This window comes from Vipera berus, assembly GCF_964194415.1.
Source record: "Vipera berus genome assembly, chromosome: 1".
Classification (NCBI taxonomy): domain Eukaryota; kingdom Metazoa; phylum Chordata; class Lepidosauria; order Squamata; family Viperidae; genus Vipera; species Vipera berus.
The window spans coordinates 267,317,647-267,335,089 of record NC_138202.1 but is presented as its reverse complement, the minus strand read 5'-3'; the positions used below and the strand labels follow the sequence as shown (position 1 = coordinate 267,335,089).

The following is a 17,443-nucleotide window of genomic DNA, read 5'->3' as shown; positions in this document are numbered from 1 at the left end:
TTAACAAATGCAGTGATTCACTTAACAAATGTGGCAAGAAAAGTCGTAAAATAGGACAACTCACTTAACAAATATCTCGCTTAACAACAGAAATATTGGGCTCAATTGTGGTCGTAAGTAGAGGACTACATGTATTTAACTTTTTATTCTGGAGGCCAGAACATTTAATATGACCTTATATAAGAAAGCATACTGTCGTAGACATAGCATGCAGAGTCCCCTAACGCAGTCACACTTTAGAAGATTATCATTCTACTTACGGAATCTATTAGCTGAAGTGTTTCTGCAAATTCTAAGAGATTCTTAACATTATCCAGGAAGTTACTCTGGTGAACAATCATGCACCTTGCAGGGGATGCACTTTCTTCAGGCAAGCAGCCATGGTCCATTGGTGGAGATGCAGTGCAATGATGCTCCCCCAAAGAGGAAATGGCTGCACCATTACCACTCGTTCTGGTACTGTCTGCAATTGTGGTGCTGTGCCATCCTGGATAATCTGAAGTGTGACTCTGAGTCTAAAAAGAGGGGGAAGGGGGGATGAGAAGGGAAAAGAAAGAGAAAGGCAGAAGGAACTTAGCAATGAAATTGCACAAGGCGTCAGATGGCTGTTGAAGGAAAAGATAAAAGTGGTTGCATCATCTAAGCACTTAATGCCTATGAAACAGTTGTCAAGATGTTTCCTTTCATCAGTGCAGCAAAAGCGGGTTTTAGAAGGGTAGAAGATTTATAGCTCTCATTTTGGCATTACCTCATTTTGGGCAACAAATCTGCATCCTGGGCAAGCAAGTATAATTGTAAGCCACACAATCATGGTGTTATTTCACCAAAGTAGCTGAATTCATTTTTCTGGTGAGAAGCAAGGAAATGGCAGATTTTCTCTAATGCAAGCTCACGCTTGTCTACACCTAAAGGATTTAGAAGTTAAATCTTTCAGGTCTGCTCATATCGTATCTGAAGTTACCTGAACTGGTGTGACTTATTTTTCTGGGTCAAGATTAGAACCAGCATTGACTTTTGGGGGACTTCTTCCTATCCCTGTCTAGCACTACAGCTTACACCAATGCAATGGAAGGCTGTAAAATCAATGCAGTTAAGAAAGCAGAAAAGCAAATTAATAGAAGTCTCTTTACAGTATAACCATGCAAGACAAAATGTAAGATAAAAATTAGAAGTTCTCAAACTAACATGTCATGCACAGTTGTTTTGTCATATTAACTAGAAAGTAAATATTAACAGAATTCAGTTATACACAGAAGTTTCTGCTGGCTACCACTTGGGTTTTTATGCAATACCCGTATTAAGTCATTTCATAAACTGGTTTGTTATTTTTTTTCTTTTTAAAGAAATGGAAGGAAAACAAATTTATGTATTAAAGTAATAGCCAGCTCTGGTTTGATGCATGCAGTTACAGAATCTAACTTTCTTTAAAGAAAAACATTACCAAAACATGAAAAAGATCATGACATGACTTGGACTGTGATTCCCAAACCACTTGGAATTACAACTGTAGTCTCCCAAGCCAATTAAACTAGATGCAGCATGTCCACGATGCAATATGTATGCCAGAAGTAGCCCAGGCAAATGATGCTTGTGGCATTCTGAAAAGCAGCAAGTAAAGCAGGGTGTCGACAGAGAAAGGCTTCAATCTTTGCCTGCTTCTTTCCTGTAGTGTTGCTCATATGCCCTGTGAGAAGAGAGCTACTGGGTTTGGGGTGGAGGGAAGAGCTACATATATCTTGTATTAGTACTATTATGGTTGGTTGCACAATAAGCCAGATGTTTACACTGGATTTGGCATTTGTATCCATTTATTGAGTCCTCCCCAAGGACTTAAGATAGGCACGTGTTGTTTGATGGTATTAAAGCAATTGTTGCAGGATGTGGGTGTTCCAAGGAAAGCTACCTTTTTCAATTGACTGGTGGTGATTTTCTCAATGCCTAAGTTGCCTATTACTATTGCTCCTTTAATATTCTTGCCTCCTATTGTCCTCACAGCAACACTGCGAAGCGGGTTCGATTAAGAGAGAATGACTGCCCCAAGTCACTCAGGTGGCTTTCATACTTAAGGAAAGCCTAAAACCCAAGACCTCTGGTTTCTAGGCCAGTATCTTTACCACTACATCAATGTGGCTCGAATATGTGTTAAATATTTAATATCTAAAGGAAGAATCAACACAATGTCCATTTGGATTCCTCTCAAGTTTTCATTTTTATGCCCCTAAGTTCCAATTCATCCTATTTCTACACTGGGTTGACTGCGTGTTTTTTTTTTAAACTGCATAAAAATTATAGATGTTTCTGTGTATATTTGTCCACATAGATGCATTTTGTATGCAATTTTGCCTAGCATGTTTTTGTAAACAAGCAATAACCCATTTCTCTAGGTAATATCAACTACTAAAAATATTTCTGAGTTTATTATTCGCTTTTGCACCTTCATTGGAGAACTGCAAAATCCAGGTGGTTTTTCACTTTGCATTATTTTGGAAGTGTCAAATGACACACTGGGTGAAACTGGGGGGGGGGGCTATTAAATTAAATATTCTATGGAAGTTTCAGAATCACAGGACAAAAGAATAACACATAACTGAAGAAATCCACCATGTAGGAAAAATGCAAGAAGTAGACACTACATTTCCATTATGCAAAGTATTAAGTTCTTCATATCTCATATTTCATCTCAGCATAAATCGGGTGGGAAGGCTATAATATTTTGTCCCAGTCAATGGAAATATAGAGTCCCAATTAGTATCATAAAAAGAAAGAAAATGAAGGAAGAGGAAAAAGAGGGGGGGGGGAAGCGAAGAGAAGCACTGGGGTAAAGCTGCTATCCCTCCATCCAAGTACATGGTGACATTCTTACTGGTAATGCCTGCTGCCCTTTCAGTTCATTCTCAGTCGACATTAGTAGCAACTCTAATTCCTTTATTCGTTTTTCTTTCTCAGGGTCTTCATCATTATAGTGTCTCTGAAATTAAGAGTTAAGGGGGGGAAAAAAGTAAAGGCCCTGCCAGATGCTGCAGTCACCATGATAAGAATGCCTCATGCCATGTTGTAGATAGGCCTGAGAGACTTCTACCCACTGAACAATGTCCGGACTAAACTTTTATAGAGATTCATGTTGAGACATGAGACTAATGATACCATTCTGCAGTGATTTCTAACTTTGCCCTTCTCATTTCAATACTGCAACCTCTCTGATCTCCTTTTTAGCAATGTAAATTATAATACTGGCTCCCTGCTAATTGGGTTGAGCAAATTAGAGGTTAAACTCAACCGAGTATGCCTCCTTTCCTGGAATATATTTCCCCCTTCTGCTTTTGCAGTTTTTCCTCACCAAACCTGAATGTATGTTGCTCAGCCAGTTTCTTCTAAACAGTGTTTCCTTATCTTGTAAACCTGAAGATAGGTGGACTTCAACTCCCAGAATTCCTGGCTGGGGAATTCTGGGAGTTGAAGTTCACACTTTTTCAAGACTGGAATCAAATTTGCTGAAGCTAAAGCTAGCCACAGCATTTTATCTACAAAATTACTTCTTTAGCATTTGCCATAAAACATGAAAGAGCTTAGTTTTTGCTTGACTGCAAGATAAAAGTATTTGCATCTAATTTGCATATCAGATCTACATCAAATTGACTCTTCAAATTATCTTCAAAATCATCTACCTGTATAGCTGCAGCAGCTGGCTGGGGTACATTAACAATATTTACATGAAGTGCTACTGGATATGGGATTTGAGGAGAGACCTATACCAAACAAATGAACAAAATAAAACACAAATAAAAAATGTAAATTATTTGTCATGCTAAAATGCTTCCCAATTACATAACTGGTTTCAAGAAACAACAAAAGCCTTCACATTAATCATTCTATTTCCTTGAAATGTAATTGTGTGATCTCTCGAAGTTAATCATTTCAATAAAAATTTACAAGGAAGTTCTCAAGTTGCCAGGTAATTAGTAATGAAAAGAACCCTAACAAATTGATGGCATCATGACCACTACCATTAGGGCTACTCCTGGAATGACATTTTTTAAATCATATCCAGCAGAAAATTAAAGAATTCTGTTCTTGCCTGTTAGAATTAATTGCTGGTTTACAATAGATAATGCTTCATAAATTCTGATAGAAAAATATGGATAAATCGTATGGAAGTGAATCTAGAATAACATGTTCTATATCAGGGGTCTTCAACCTTGGCCCTTTTATGACTCATGGACTTCAACTCCCAGAATTCCTCAGCCAGCATGCCTGGCTGAGGAATTCTGAGAGATGAAGTCCATGAGTCACAAAAGGGCCGAGTTTGAAGACCCGTTCTATTATAGCCCAGATAAGAGCAAAAAATAAATAAATAAATTACCTATTGTTACATAAAAAAGCACAAACATATGACTTACTAAATCCTGAAATGAAGTTTTGCTATCCAGTTATATTTCACCTCACCTCAACATTCCATTTCACCCCAAATGTTGTGAAAGTTAAAATTAAAAACCCAAAGAAAATATGCATACTTGTCTTATAAGTTGACATTTTGCCAGGCCTGCAAATTTTGAATAGTTTTTTCTTTCAAATTATTTCATCCATAATAACCAATTACATTTTTTAAAAAGGTCCTTGCTGGATTTTTGGAGATTTCCTTAGATCTATTTTATACCATAACTAATGGTTATGATATATAACCATGTACAGTATATTTGCATAAGCTAATTATTTGTTCTCTAGCCAGTTTATAAACTAGCAGATGTGTAGATTAGGAAAAAGGTATATATTTAGATCCAAAGGATGGTTAAATTATTTCTTGGTGTTTACTTCAAATGTATTTTTAAGTTAAAAAATTAAAACATTTACAGTATCGTCAAGACAGGATAATAGGTGCATTTACTCCACTGTGATTTACAGTCAAAAATATTGAGCTATCTGAGCACATTTACTGACAACAGTTGTTTGCAAGAAGAAGCAATTTAGAGAGCAATCCTATAGACGTTCATGCACGTGAGTTCCATTTAAGCACACTTTATTCTCAGTAAAGTTAATACAGGCCTGCTTTCGTTTATTTAGAAAATCTCCACATTTAATACAATACATCTACACAAAGATCTACAACTAAACTGAGAAATCCTAATTAGCACTTTTCCTGGCCACCTGGTCTAATCTAGGAGTATCCAATGCTGTAATGTTGATCCAACCAAAAGCTACGTAAGCCTTATTGGTAGTTTGGCTTACAGATTCTTCATATCCAAACAAGATACTACTGGCCAAATTGTATCATGGATGCAACTGCACTATTTCAACTGCCGAGAAATCTAATTTGTAATCCAACTGTTTTTCATTAGCTTACATTTTGCGTCTCAGAAATATGGTAATACGAATAGTCACTGGCCGCTGTGGCTTGAGTGTCTGTTGCCAGATGCACAGAAGGTGGAGTGTGGGTAAAACCCATTAAATGATTATTCTTTGAAAAACCTGAAGGCTGGTTGACTTTTGAAGCTTCTTGAAGATAACCTTCTTGTTCAACCTTTCGACGCATTGTAGAATTCCAATGGTTTTTGATAGCATTATCGGTTCTGCACAAGAACATTGACAAAAGAAATATATATATATATATATATATTGCACAAATAGAATTTTCAGGCCTGATTATGTTGACTGGGAGAAAACAATTATTTTATTACTATGAATTTTATTTAACATTTCAGAACTCTAGTAAGAGCTTCAAGTTTCAAGATGGTTATTTCACTTTGCATTTTAGTTAATCCTCCATCTCTTTTTAACTAGCCACAAAGTACAATAATACATAGCTGCATACAATCTTCCTCCACTTTTGAAGCCAACTCACGTTAACCTTCTCCGATCCCAGACACTGCACTCCTAACATAAAAGTTCAAATGGGGACGTGGAGCAACTTCCTGATTTTTTGGTATATCAGGGCTCTTCACTTGTGAAATATAAAGGGAAATCTGCCATTCTAAAAGAAGTCTGGCTGGATGAAACCAATCCACATATTTAATGCAAGAATTATTACCTCCTCTGCCCTCTAGACCAGGGGTAGGCAACCTTGGCTCTTTTATGACTCATGGACTTCAACTCCCAGAATTCCTGAGCCAGCCATCCTAGACTAATGAATTAAACCAACTAAATAGGCAAATGAAAGAAACAGCTTCTTGAATTCAAGTTCTATATAGAGATAGCCCAAATCAATAGAAATCCATCTGAGAAATACAAGAGCAATAAGAATCTGTTAACACTGTTAGTGTTGCTTGAATTTAAACAGAACCTTGCGAACACATTGGGGGAAAAAAGGTTATGTAAACTTTTGGAAAAATAAGCTTTTCTTCCCCAAGTTCCTCATGGGCTATTAGTGATTAAAGCACGAGTGTCAAACTCGCTGCATCATGTGACGTGTCACAATGTATCGTGACTTTTTTCACATTGCCAGAGCTGGAGTGGGCGCGGCCTCCATATAACACAACTGGCCCGCAGGCCGGCAGTTTGACACTCCTGAGTTAAAGGGATGGATGGAAGGAATTAATCACTTCCATAATCTTCTAAAGTCAATGGAGCTGTATTATAATAGATGTTATTTGACCTGATCGCAGGCCCCCTGCACCTCATCCATTTTGGTTCTGTTACCTTTAGACGTTTTAGCAAAACTGGGCAAACCTTGGTATGTGCTTTTAGAAGAGTGTTAAGGTAGTCTACAAACGGCAAGGTGGTAATAGGTCTTATCTATTACTTTTGTTATGGGGGCAGAACAATTGTTGTTAATAGTTGACTACTGTACTTAGGACCTATTTCCATCTTTTCCTCAGAAAAACAGATTGCCTAAGTCAGGCATGTCAAACTGCCAGCCGATGGGCCGGACGCGTCATGCTGAAACCATACCCAACCCATTGGTAGCAATGAGGAAAAAGTCGTGATACATCACGTGACGTCACGTGAGGTTGCGAGTTTCACATGCCTGGCCTAAGTGTTTTGTCCACTTTAGTGTAGCTTAATCATACAACGGGCAGTTTCTAGTAGGATTATTTTTTTTGCAATCTTTAAAACAATTCAAGATATGCTATTACATTATGAAAAATATGTTCACTACAAGTACTTTGTACATTAATTAGAAAAAAAGGAAGTTGATTATGCTTCCTCTTTTTTGCATCCACAGGAATCTGAATAGTGGGACATGGATCTCTATACAGAGCTCATGGAAATCTCCATAAGCAAGTCTCACTTTTCATCTAATTCTGACTGTCACAGAAGTATTAAGTAGAATGCTTCTTGCTTGCTGGTGATACAGGAGATGATCTATGCCACGGGTGTCAAAGTCTCAATGTCATGTGATGTGTCGCAAAGTATTGCGACTTTTTCCCCATTGCCAGCAATGTGGTAGGTGCGGTTATGGCGTGACGCATCTGGCCCACGGGCTGGCAGTTTAACACCCCTGATCTATGCAATTATATGAAGGAATCTATAGATCAGACACAACTGAGAAAATGACCTCTAAAAAGAAGCTGTATTAATAAAGACTCAACCCAAAACATACATCTTATCAAGCTTGTTCTTGCAATCACACAAAATGTAGATGGGAAAATTGGCTCAGTTCACAATGTTATATGAGTTATATTTCACAGTCCAATGTGCATAGTTTTTTCCCTTGATACCTGCATTTTCTCTAGAGTTTGTGATACTATTTTGCAGACATTAAGGCAAGTTCAGGCATTTTGGGGGCTGATGGCACAAAGAGGTTTTTTTTAAATCCATTTGAGCTTGAGGTGTGTGATTGGTAGATCACTTAGAAGGAAGCTGTGATTCTGAAGAGAAGATGAAAATTACTTCACAAAAGGGCTAACTTTGTTGTGCTAAACACAACCTTTAAAGTGTATAGTTGTATATTTTAACCCTCCTGTTGTTAACTTGCAATATTATCATCTAATGATACCCCACACCTCATGCATTTCAGACTGAGCCTTGTATGAAAAACATGAACAAAAAATACAATAGGGAAACGTAATATTAAGGGGGGAAAAAGTCATTGCTGCAAAAGCATGCATTAGGAAAACTGGATATATTAGAAATATGCACAAAAATCCATCCAAATTTTGTAGATTTTTTTAAAGGCACAGTAGAACTAAATGAACTTTAATTTAAAAAATTATAAATGGAATTAAACCTGAAAGTCTTGTCTTATTACTTGATGTATCATAATGCAACTGATAGCAACATTTAACTTTTTAAAGTGCGGAATATTTTTCTGCTAAAAAAAGACAAAGAATCTCCCACTCCATCCAGATTTTCCCCCCCAATTGTTATGTTCTGACCTTACCGTCCAGGTAGCAGCTTTGCAATTTCTGCCCATCTATTTCCAAGCCTCTTGTGTGCCTGATAAATAATTCTATCTTCTTCCTCTGTCCAGGATGTTTTTTTCACTTCTGGATTCAAATGGTTGTGCCAACGCTCCCTGCATTGTTTCCCAATCCTTCCCTTTAAGTGCTTGGCGATGACAGACCAGCGTTTAGGGCCATATTTCTGTACAAGCTCTATTACCTGCAAATCAACAACAACAACAAAGGAACTCTAGTGGTTAAGTGTTATATAAATAGAGCCAATCTGAAATAATTGTAATCAAATAATTGTCTGTGGCCTGATTAGAGAAATCTTAATAAAAAAACCCACGGTGAATTCCAATTTCAGCTTATAAACAAGCTTTCCTAATTTTCAACAGACTTCAGTGAGTTAGTCTATCTCCCTCCCTCAATCTGCTTTGCATGACTCCAGTGCTCAGAAACAGTCTGCTGAAATGGAAGGATATTCGGTCTGGTGTTTTACTCTGTATTTGAAATTCATAGAGCCACCAAGATAACAATTATAAGCACTCTCTTCTAATGACTCAGCCGTACTAAACACAGGAGCTTTAATTTCAGTAACAAGATCATACTATGTATTTGTAAATAAAACAAATTTCTGAAGAGTATAACAGACTGTTTGCTTAATATGATATGCATGCAACAATAGATGTTTTAGAGATGATATCCTCTGCAACGTGAAAAGGAACTGTCTTTAATAAAATAGAACCTATGTTGTTTTGAATATAATATTCACAAATCTGTATCTGCTAAACACTTTTTTAGGTTTAGGTTTAATTAAATTTTTATACCGCCCTTCTCCCGAGGGACTCAGGGCGGTGAACAGGGCATATCATAAAACTACAAAAGTACAAAAGTTAAAAAAGAATTAAATTATTGCCCAAAGTAAAAACAATAAAAATATATACAAATATTAAAACCCTAAGTAACTCCCCATCAGGCCAGGCCAGCCTGTTCAAACAAATGGGTCTTTAACCCGCGCCGGAAGGAGCGGAGATCCGGTGCCATCCGGAGCTCAACCGGCAATTGATTCCACAGAGCCGGGGCGCCCACAGAGAAGGCCCTCCCCCTGGGATGCCGGAATGTACAGCCAAAGTTTTAATTAGTAACCTAAATGATGACACCACAATGTGTTTGGCTGTACTTATAGGAAGCTTGCTGACTTCACCAGAATGATAAAAGCAATATCATGCTACAAGCTCTGCCCTTTTCATACCCATAACATAGTGCATATATGAAACAGGCGAGGGCTTGGATTGAGACCCTGCTTCCATCCTTCTTCCCCCTTATAGTTGCTGTTGCATGTACTCAGCTTGGTCTCTGAAACATTCTAGGCTACAGCAATCTCAACGGAACAATTTAAAATGCTGGTAAATTTTCAAGGACATATGAGAGGTTGTAAAAAAATAAATTCTAGCAAGAAAAAAAAGGCAATGCTCTACATAAATGCATAGTTTTTACTTTTGGAATACAGCTCGTTTGGACACGGAATTAAATATTAAGAAAGTAGTCAAATCCAGATTACTCAAACATACTTGCTGATCTTCTTCTTTAGTCCATGGGCCTTTTATAAGTTCTGGGTTTAGCACCTTTTGCCATCGATGCTGGCACTGTACATCCGTCCGATTCTAGGATTGCAGAACAAAATCCAAAGCAAATTATTACAAAATGCTACAGATATTAACATGGCATCCAGAAACACCTAAACTGCCTATGTTTATTGCAGGATTCCATTTGCCTCTTTGTTTTGCTGGTCAGGACACCATCTGTACAAGCTACAAAAAATAAGTACAGTGGTACAGAGAGAAGTAAAACAGACATGCAGCTTACTCATTGCTAGAAGTCAGCTATCTAGCTGTTTCAGCTGCCAGGTGCTTTGTTGTAGTTTTTCATAATTAACAGCATTTTAATTTTTGATCGTATTTATTGACCCAATAAAAGCAAACTATTCTTACTAATATATATATATATATATATTTCACCTTTAGCATTTTGGAAACCATACTTACTAGAAATTTAATAAGCTGCAGCCACCCAAGATCACAGTCAACTTCTATTCTGAAGTTTTTGTTGTTTCTCTGTGTGAAATCTATGATGTATTGGCCATCTGTTATACATAAAATCTCCCCCCAAAGGCTCTTTATATTTTCCGCCCTGTATTTCACATGAGAAGTGAAAGAAGTGTGTATAAATTTGAGTTCTGCAAGTCTACCAAACGCCTATTTAGTCTCCATCTGTAATTATGAAACAACCTCTCTCCTTGCACACTAATAAATGTGTGGTTATAAACAGAAAAGAGGCCTACTTACAGGAAGGAAATTGGCAATAACTTTCCAATCTTCTGTGCCATTCTGCTCCACAAGTTTCTTTAGTTTCTCATCCTAAGACAGTGATACAAATTCCATTATTTTGGGGTTTCATTTCAAAACACGGGAAAGACCAGATATGCATTGCTGAATATCCTTGCTTTCCACAAACATGAAAGTTGAGATTTCCAATTTAATTGTTTTAGGCAACAGGGTAGTTTCCCCGTTTCTCAACTGGGCAGTTTTCTTCAATGAAAACAATGTGACATTTTACACTTGGAAAGCTGTCAACTGATAAGATAAGCTGAAATCATCACTGAAAACATGGTGTGCTTGAAGATCAAAACTGCCACAGAAGTCAGGAACATTTATGTAATTAAACTTTTTAAAGGTCACATGCATTTTTCTTTTTAATATGCCTGGGCTTTGTCTTCAGAAAAATATACATGATATAGATTCTGTCCCTATTTCTCTCTCCATCCATTTATATATGCATTGACTGCCCAGGTTGGCCCTTCCTGGCATCATCAGAGGTTCATGGTCAAATATGTGTGTGGATGGAAATAGTCAGGGATGTGTGTATATGCTTGGAGAAGCCATGATTCCTATAATTCCATGGCAATCAACCATGATTACAATTTATTTTTAAAGACAAACTGATGGAAGGAGCCCCAAATGTATACCTCTTCATAATTTCACCTTCCCAGTCTGATGCTGGCAGAGATTGGATTTGTTGAATCATATGAACAATAGAGTTAGCCTATTTGCTACATTCCTAGGTACATACCCCATTTGAGACTTGTATGCATCATATGCTTTTATTATATTCAGTTAAGTCAAAGGTTGGGTTGAAACAAACCGTAACAATGAACAGGTTGGGTTCTCAAGTAGTACAAACCCTGTAGGTTGTCCTTGATTTACAACCACAACTGGGACCAGCATTTCTATCACTAAACAAGGTGGTTATGAAGTGAATCAGCCTGATCTTAAGATCCCTTTGCCTTGGTTGTTAAGTGAATCACTGCAGCTACTAAGTGAAATATGCAGTCATTAAGCAACTCTGCTTTTCCCAAGTCTTTGCTTGTCAGAAGCTAGCTAACAGTTGCAAATAGCGATCACTTGGCCCACAAAGTCACCAAATGGAGCAACCTGGTTGACTAGACTGCCTCTTAAACAAGAATCAAACACATCACCTCTTTAGTTAAGGCCTCTACCATTATCTTAAACATATAGCTGTGTAGATGCATTTGGCATATCCACACATCAAGTTAAACGATGTACATACAACAAACACAAGATCTGCCATTGTAGACATCTAATTTCCATGAAGTTTAGCATCCAAATCATTAGATGGAGATAGTTGATTGGTTAGGTTCAATTTTACTATGGGAGAAGAATTCAATGAGAGCAATCTTCTGGGCAGCAACTGCAATGCAGCTTCTCATAGTGAAATGTCCAAAGCCAACAAATGAAGATCAAAAATAGAAATGAAGAAATACAAAGACAGTCTCCCATAGTTCAAGTTTCACATATAATCCCAACATCCACTAATTTGATGTACTCTGGACAATTTGGACCATAGTGCCCAAATTTCCAACAAACAAGGTTATCAGCTATGTTATTTGAAAATCAAGAACCTGTAGTTCATCTTATCTAGAGAGTTGGGTTGAAGAAGGCTGCTCTAATCACTTCCTATATTGGCACCATTTGTGTTGGTAGATATTTAATTTACAGCATGAGTGAGTTAGTGTAACTGGAAATTTCACTAAATATGAAGTTAATTATGTTTTGGCAACCATTAATCCATCTGCCATTATACCTGGTTGCAAGAACTGTTATTTGTAATCATACAAGACAGAACAAAAATGGCCTTCACTATAACAGTGCCACCATTATCTTGTGAATCTCTCCAGATAAGCACTTCTTTTTATGCTACAGGTGATCCTCAGTTAACCATCATTTGCTCAGTAACCAATGCTGTATTAGTGATACTTATAACAGGCCTCAAAGTTCCAGTCATTGTAGTATCCCACAATCACATGATCTTGATTTACAACCTTCTCCTTTAGCAAAGTTAATGGGCAAGCTGGCAGGAAGTCAGAAGTCACTGGCATGTATTCCTCGCTTAATGATCTGCAAGGATCCGCTTAACAATGGTAGCTAGGGACTGCCAGAATTGCCATAGTTAAATAGGGTATTGCATCACATTGAATCTTACAACCAGACTGCTTAGTGATGTAAATTCCAATCCCAATTAACACTGTTAAGTGATAGGGAAATAACCATTGAACTCTAAAGTCTAACCATATGGGTATTTTCACAAATATGTTACTAAAAAATGTGCCTGCAAGTGGAAAGCATTGTTCTACCAGTAATATTGTCTTGTGCATATTACTAAAAGTGTGCTGGGTTTAACACACAAAGCATAAAGAAAGATTTTTTCAAATACTATGCCGCAACATAAAGAATCACCATGCAGAAGCACTTTTCCAGATGCAATTAAAGTTCAACACTTTGACACCATATTCAACTAACTTAACCATATTGTTGGTTTGAACAGCACAACAATCATCCTCAACCTATTCTGTGGCCCTATAAAGAAATATACTAATTTGATGCAATTTTGATGACTACTTCCTTGTGATTATTTGACCCAGTAACCTCCAGCAAGGATTTAGAAAGCACAACATTAAGCCGCAAAGGCTATTTTGGAGAGTTGCCAAATAGTGCAACAAGCACCTACATTTTTATAAAATCATTGGGAAAATGATCTGTCAATGTTTATATATCAACATGTTAGTGAAACTAAAGCAACCTAAATATGAAAATTAGATGTCTACCAACAAGTCAGCTGAAGTTACTGTGAGCACAGTGTTGCAAATTTATTATTTTAATATGGCAACCTGTGCCAAAGAAATAGAGCACACTACACATGTGAATTAAATATGCTAATCATTCAGTTCTTAAAATTTAGCTTTCTAAACAGAAAGCTATATTCTTATTATTTGGTTAGGTGGTAAACACTCATAATGCCATAAGCCCCTTCGCCACGACAAGGCAGTAATCCATGAAGGGGGTTCTAGACATACAATTCAGTTATTTAGAAACTTTATTTGAACATACTCAAAGAATGGTTTAAGCTTAACACCAATTTTAATAAGTGACCAGCCTTATAGTTTTTGTTTAGAAATTGATTCCTTCTTGAAGTCTAAAACATATTTTAAACATTGTCCTTGTTCATATTTCATTTTAAGCCATTGTCTTTTAACCATGATGATTAGATTAGATTAGATTAGATTAGATTAGATTAGATTAGAATAGAATAGAATAGAATCTGGAAGGGACCTTGGAGGTCTTCTAGTCCAGCCCCCTGCTCAAGCAGGAGAACCTATACCATTTCAGACAAGTGACTGTCTAGTCTTTTCTTAAAAACCTCCAGTGACGGAGCACCCACGATTTCTGAATGCAAGCTATTCCACTGGTTAATTGTCCTCATAGGTTGTTTCTCTCTTTGGTCAGTTTCCAGCCATTGTTTCTTGTCCTACCCTCTGGTGCTTTGGAGAATAGTTTGATACCCTTTTCTTTGTGGCAGCCCCTCAAATACTGCAATAATGCTATCGTGTCATCCCTGTTTCTTCTTTTCTTTAGACTAGCTAGCCAAACCCAAGTCCTTATGTTGAACATGAACATTTATAGAGCCATGGTGGTGCAGCGGTTAGGATGCAGTATTGCAGGCTAACTCTGCTCATGGGCCTAGGTTGGACAACTCACTGTGACCAACTCACCACAGCCAACTCGAACAAGGTCAACTCACCACAGCCAACTTGCCGCAGGACAATTTATTCTTGGACAAGTTATACTAGTATCAAAGAAATCGTAGAATAGAATCATTAAACAAATGATGTAAAAGGAAGGACAAAAATGAAATGTGAATGACAAAAATTAAATAAATAAAATTATTTTAAATAATTAAACTGAATCGTTAAATTGTCCTGCAGCAAGTTCTCCTGTGGCAAGTTGGTTGTGGTGAGTTGTCCCGTGGCAAGTTGGCTGTGGCAAGTAAGCTACGGCAAGTTGTACCATTCCACTGCTCACTGCCAGGAGTTCGATCCTGACGGGCTCAAGGTTGACAGCCTTCCATCCTTCCAAGGTCGGTAAAATGAGGACCCAGATTGTTGGGGGCAATATGCTGACTCTATAAACCGCTTAGAGGGCTGTGATGCACTGTGAAGCAGTACATAAGTCTAAGCACTATTGCTTAGTGCTACTGCTATGGAGTTAGCCACAACTGGCTGAATTTGCTTCCTGATAACAATTGGGAAGCTAAAAACAGGGTACATTCCAGGTAAGTGTAATGTGCGAACCTAGTCATTACCCATCCTGTACTCATGCTGTAGAAGCTAAGTTCTCTCTGTAACTGATTATCTGTCCACAAGGGGAATAAAGGATATGCATTGTTAATTGTGACTGAAAGAAGTTTCAGTCTTTGTTTCTTGTATGAAAATTATTAGAAATGAGAAGAGTTGGCTTATGTGTTATTGCCTCAGGGCCTGACTCTATGAAATGGTGGAAACCAAAGCATGACATATAAATCCCAGCAACACATAATACTGATGTTTCTAATGGCTTCTATAGATGTTCTATCGAATGCATAATGCTAATTTCTACACACCTTATTGCAGTTGACCAACTGCTATGAAATCAGTCATTATCTATAGCAGACATGTCAAACTCACGTCACGTGACATCACGCAACATATCGGGACTGTTTTGCCATTGCCGGCAATGGGGTGGGTGCTGCTTCTGCATGACACGTCTGGCCCATGGCCGGCTGTTTGACAACCCTGATCTATAGCAACAGGTTGAACCCTGTATTTAAAATAGCTGAAGCAGTGACCCACCCTAGAACCACCCCCATTTTTCATACGAACCAACATACAAAGACATGATTACTGCTGTGCTGATTTCCATGGGAAGTGTGGTGGAAACAAGGTTTTCTGCTGCCGGACCAGCTGTTCTCAGGCTTCCAAGTGAATATAATAATGATTTAGTTAGTGCTTCTCTATTGCCTTTCTTCTAAGTCCACTGTCTTTTTATCTGTTCCTATTTTCACCTCAGTATCACAATTGGCGCCATCAACATTCAATATTTCTTTTTCAAAAGTGTTGCTTGTTTCTAAACTACTTATATGTGGTTTGTTTTGTAAAGCAGACTCTGTCTTTTTAGGCATAGGCCAGGGGTAGGCAACCTTGGCTCTTTTATGACTCATGGACTCCAACTCCCAGAATTCCTGAGCCAGCTGGCTCAGGAATTCTGGGAGTTTGAGTCCATGAGTCATAAAAGAGCCAAGGTTGCCTATCCCTGGCATAGGCCAAATCATGGCAACTTAAAGAGAGAGAAAAAAAATAAGTGTTCAGCTTCATATTTATTAACCCAAAGTTTATATTCATCCACTTGTTGAGAAGCCAGCCACAAATAGCACTAAAATTCTTGTCTTCTACAGACTCTTAGCGTGAGCCAGTTTACCTCTTCTCGGGTCCATCGTGTTTTCCCTAAATGACGTTTTCCACCCTTGGGTAGCAGACCGTCATAGTCATGATCGTATAACTCGACATCTTCATCCTCATCATCACTGCTATATATGCTGAAGAAAGAAAATAACAGAAAGCAAAATTAAGACAGAACACCAAAGGGGAGAGTTTAATTTCAGTATCACAGTTTCTACAAAAAGTTAGCAAAAGTCAACAACTTTTGCAAAGGTTATAGGGGTAATTGTCTGGAAAGTTGCAAGACAAGATTTTGTTCTACATTCTGTTCTAGTATTCTGAACTGGTTCTGCTGTTTCTGGTATCCACAGATACAAGCAAAAGGTTGGCAACCTTCTGCTTACTATGCATGTTTAGACCTGCTCATGCTGTTAGATCAGTGGTAAATTACACATTTGGCAGGTGTTCAACCAATGATGGTTTCAAATTAAAATACAATGTTTAGGACAATAAAGGAACAGAGGCTGTGTCCTTTGCCCAAGTACATATTTGGAATCCTTATGCCAAATCATTCAAAGAACACCTCATAAATTCACAAATCCACATTTAATTTTCAGATAAAAATCAAGTCCTATATTTTTAGAAGACTAGTATTTTGTATTATCCTACTGTCATATTATTTAATTAAATGCACAATGACTCTAGTACAATGATGCTTGTAGAATCAGTTCATAGCACCCTGAGCGATTCCCAAACTATGTGCTTTGGTATCTTGGCATACCACAGTAAATCCACTAACAATTCCATGTATTAACTAGTAAAATATTCCACTGTGCCTCTGTGAATTCACTCTTGACACCCTGGGGCACAGTTTGGGAATCACAGTTCTACTGAGTTCAAATTAGGACTACCATGTCTGGCCGGCAAAACTCTAGAGCACTAGATTGCAGCAGAGTGAGAGCTTTCTGCATCCCCCCCCCCAAATTAATTTATCTTCAGGATTTCTGCAGATTCTGAGGATCCCACATGTTAAATTTAATTTACCTCTTTTTCCTCCTTTTTTGTACATTTTTTTTCTTTTTATGTTGCGGTTAGGGTTGAATGTATGTTTTTCCTTTGTTACAGTTTGTTTTTACCATTCTGCATTTTATTCTCTATGATAAAATAATAAACTTATAAAAAAAGATTTCTGCAGACCAAATATGATGATCCTAGTTCAACTACACTGTTAGCCCTTCAAAGTAGTCCATGCAAGAATTATGAATTATGTATATTAGCGCTACCTTTATTGTAGGGC

The 17,443-nt window shown here is 37.6% G+C and overlaps 1 protein-coding gene across 1 annotated transcript in view; it reads right to left on the bottom strand.

Moving 5' to 3' along the window:
- MYB (MYB proto-oncogene, transcription factor) overlaps nucleotides 1-17,443 on the bottom strand; it is a gene marked incomplete at its 5' end in the record, with an annotated part of 47,320 nt that overhangs the window by 24,106 nt on the left and 5,771 nt on the right. Inside the window, 8 exons of the mRNA XM_081313083.1 lie at nucleotides 261-515; nucleotides 2,864-2,968; nucleotides 3,666-3,746; nucleotides 5,339-5,564; nucleotides 8,315-8,535; nucleotides 9,890-9,982; nucleotides 10,664-10,735; nucleotides 16,187-16,304. Coding sequence (XP_081169209.1) covers nucleotides 261-515; nucleotides 2,864-2,968; nucleotides 3,666-3,746; nucleotides 5,339-5,564; nucleotides 8,315-8,535; nucleotides 9,890-9,982; nucleotides 10,664-10,735; nucleotides 16,187-16,304 — 1,171 coding nt within the window. The remainder of the gene's footprint in view (nucleotides 1-260; nucleotides 516-2,863; nucleotides 2,969-3,665; nucleotides 3,747-5,338; nucleotides 5,565-8,314; nucleotides 8,536-9,889; nucleotides 9,983-10,663; nucleotides 10,736-16,186; nucleotides 16,305-17,443) is intronic.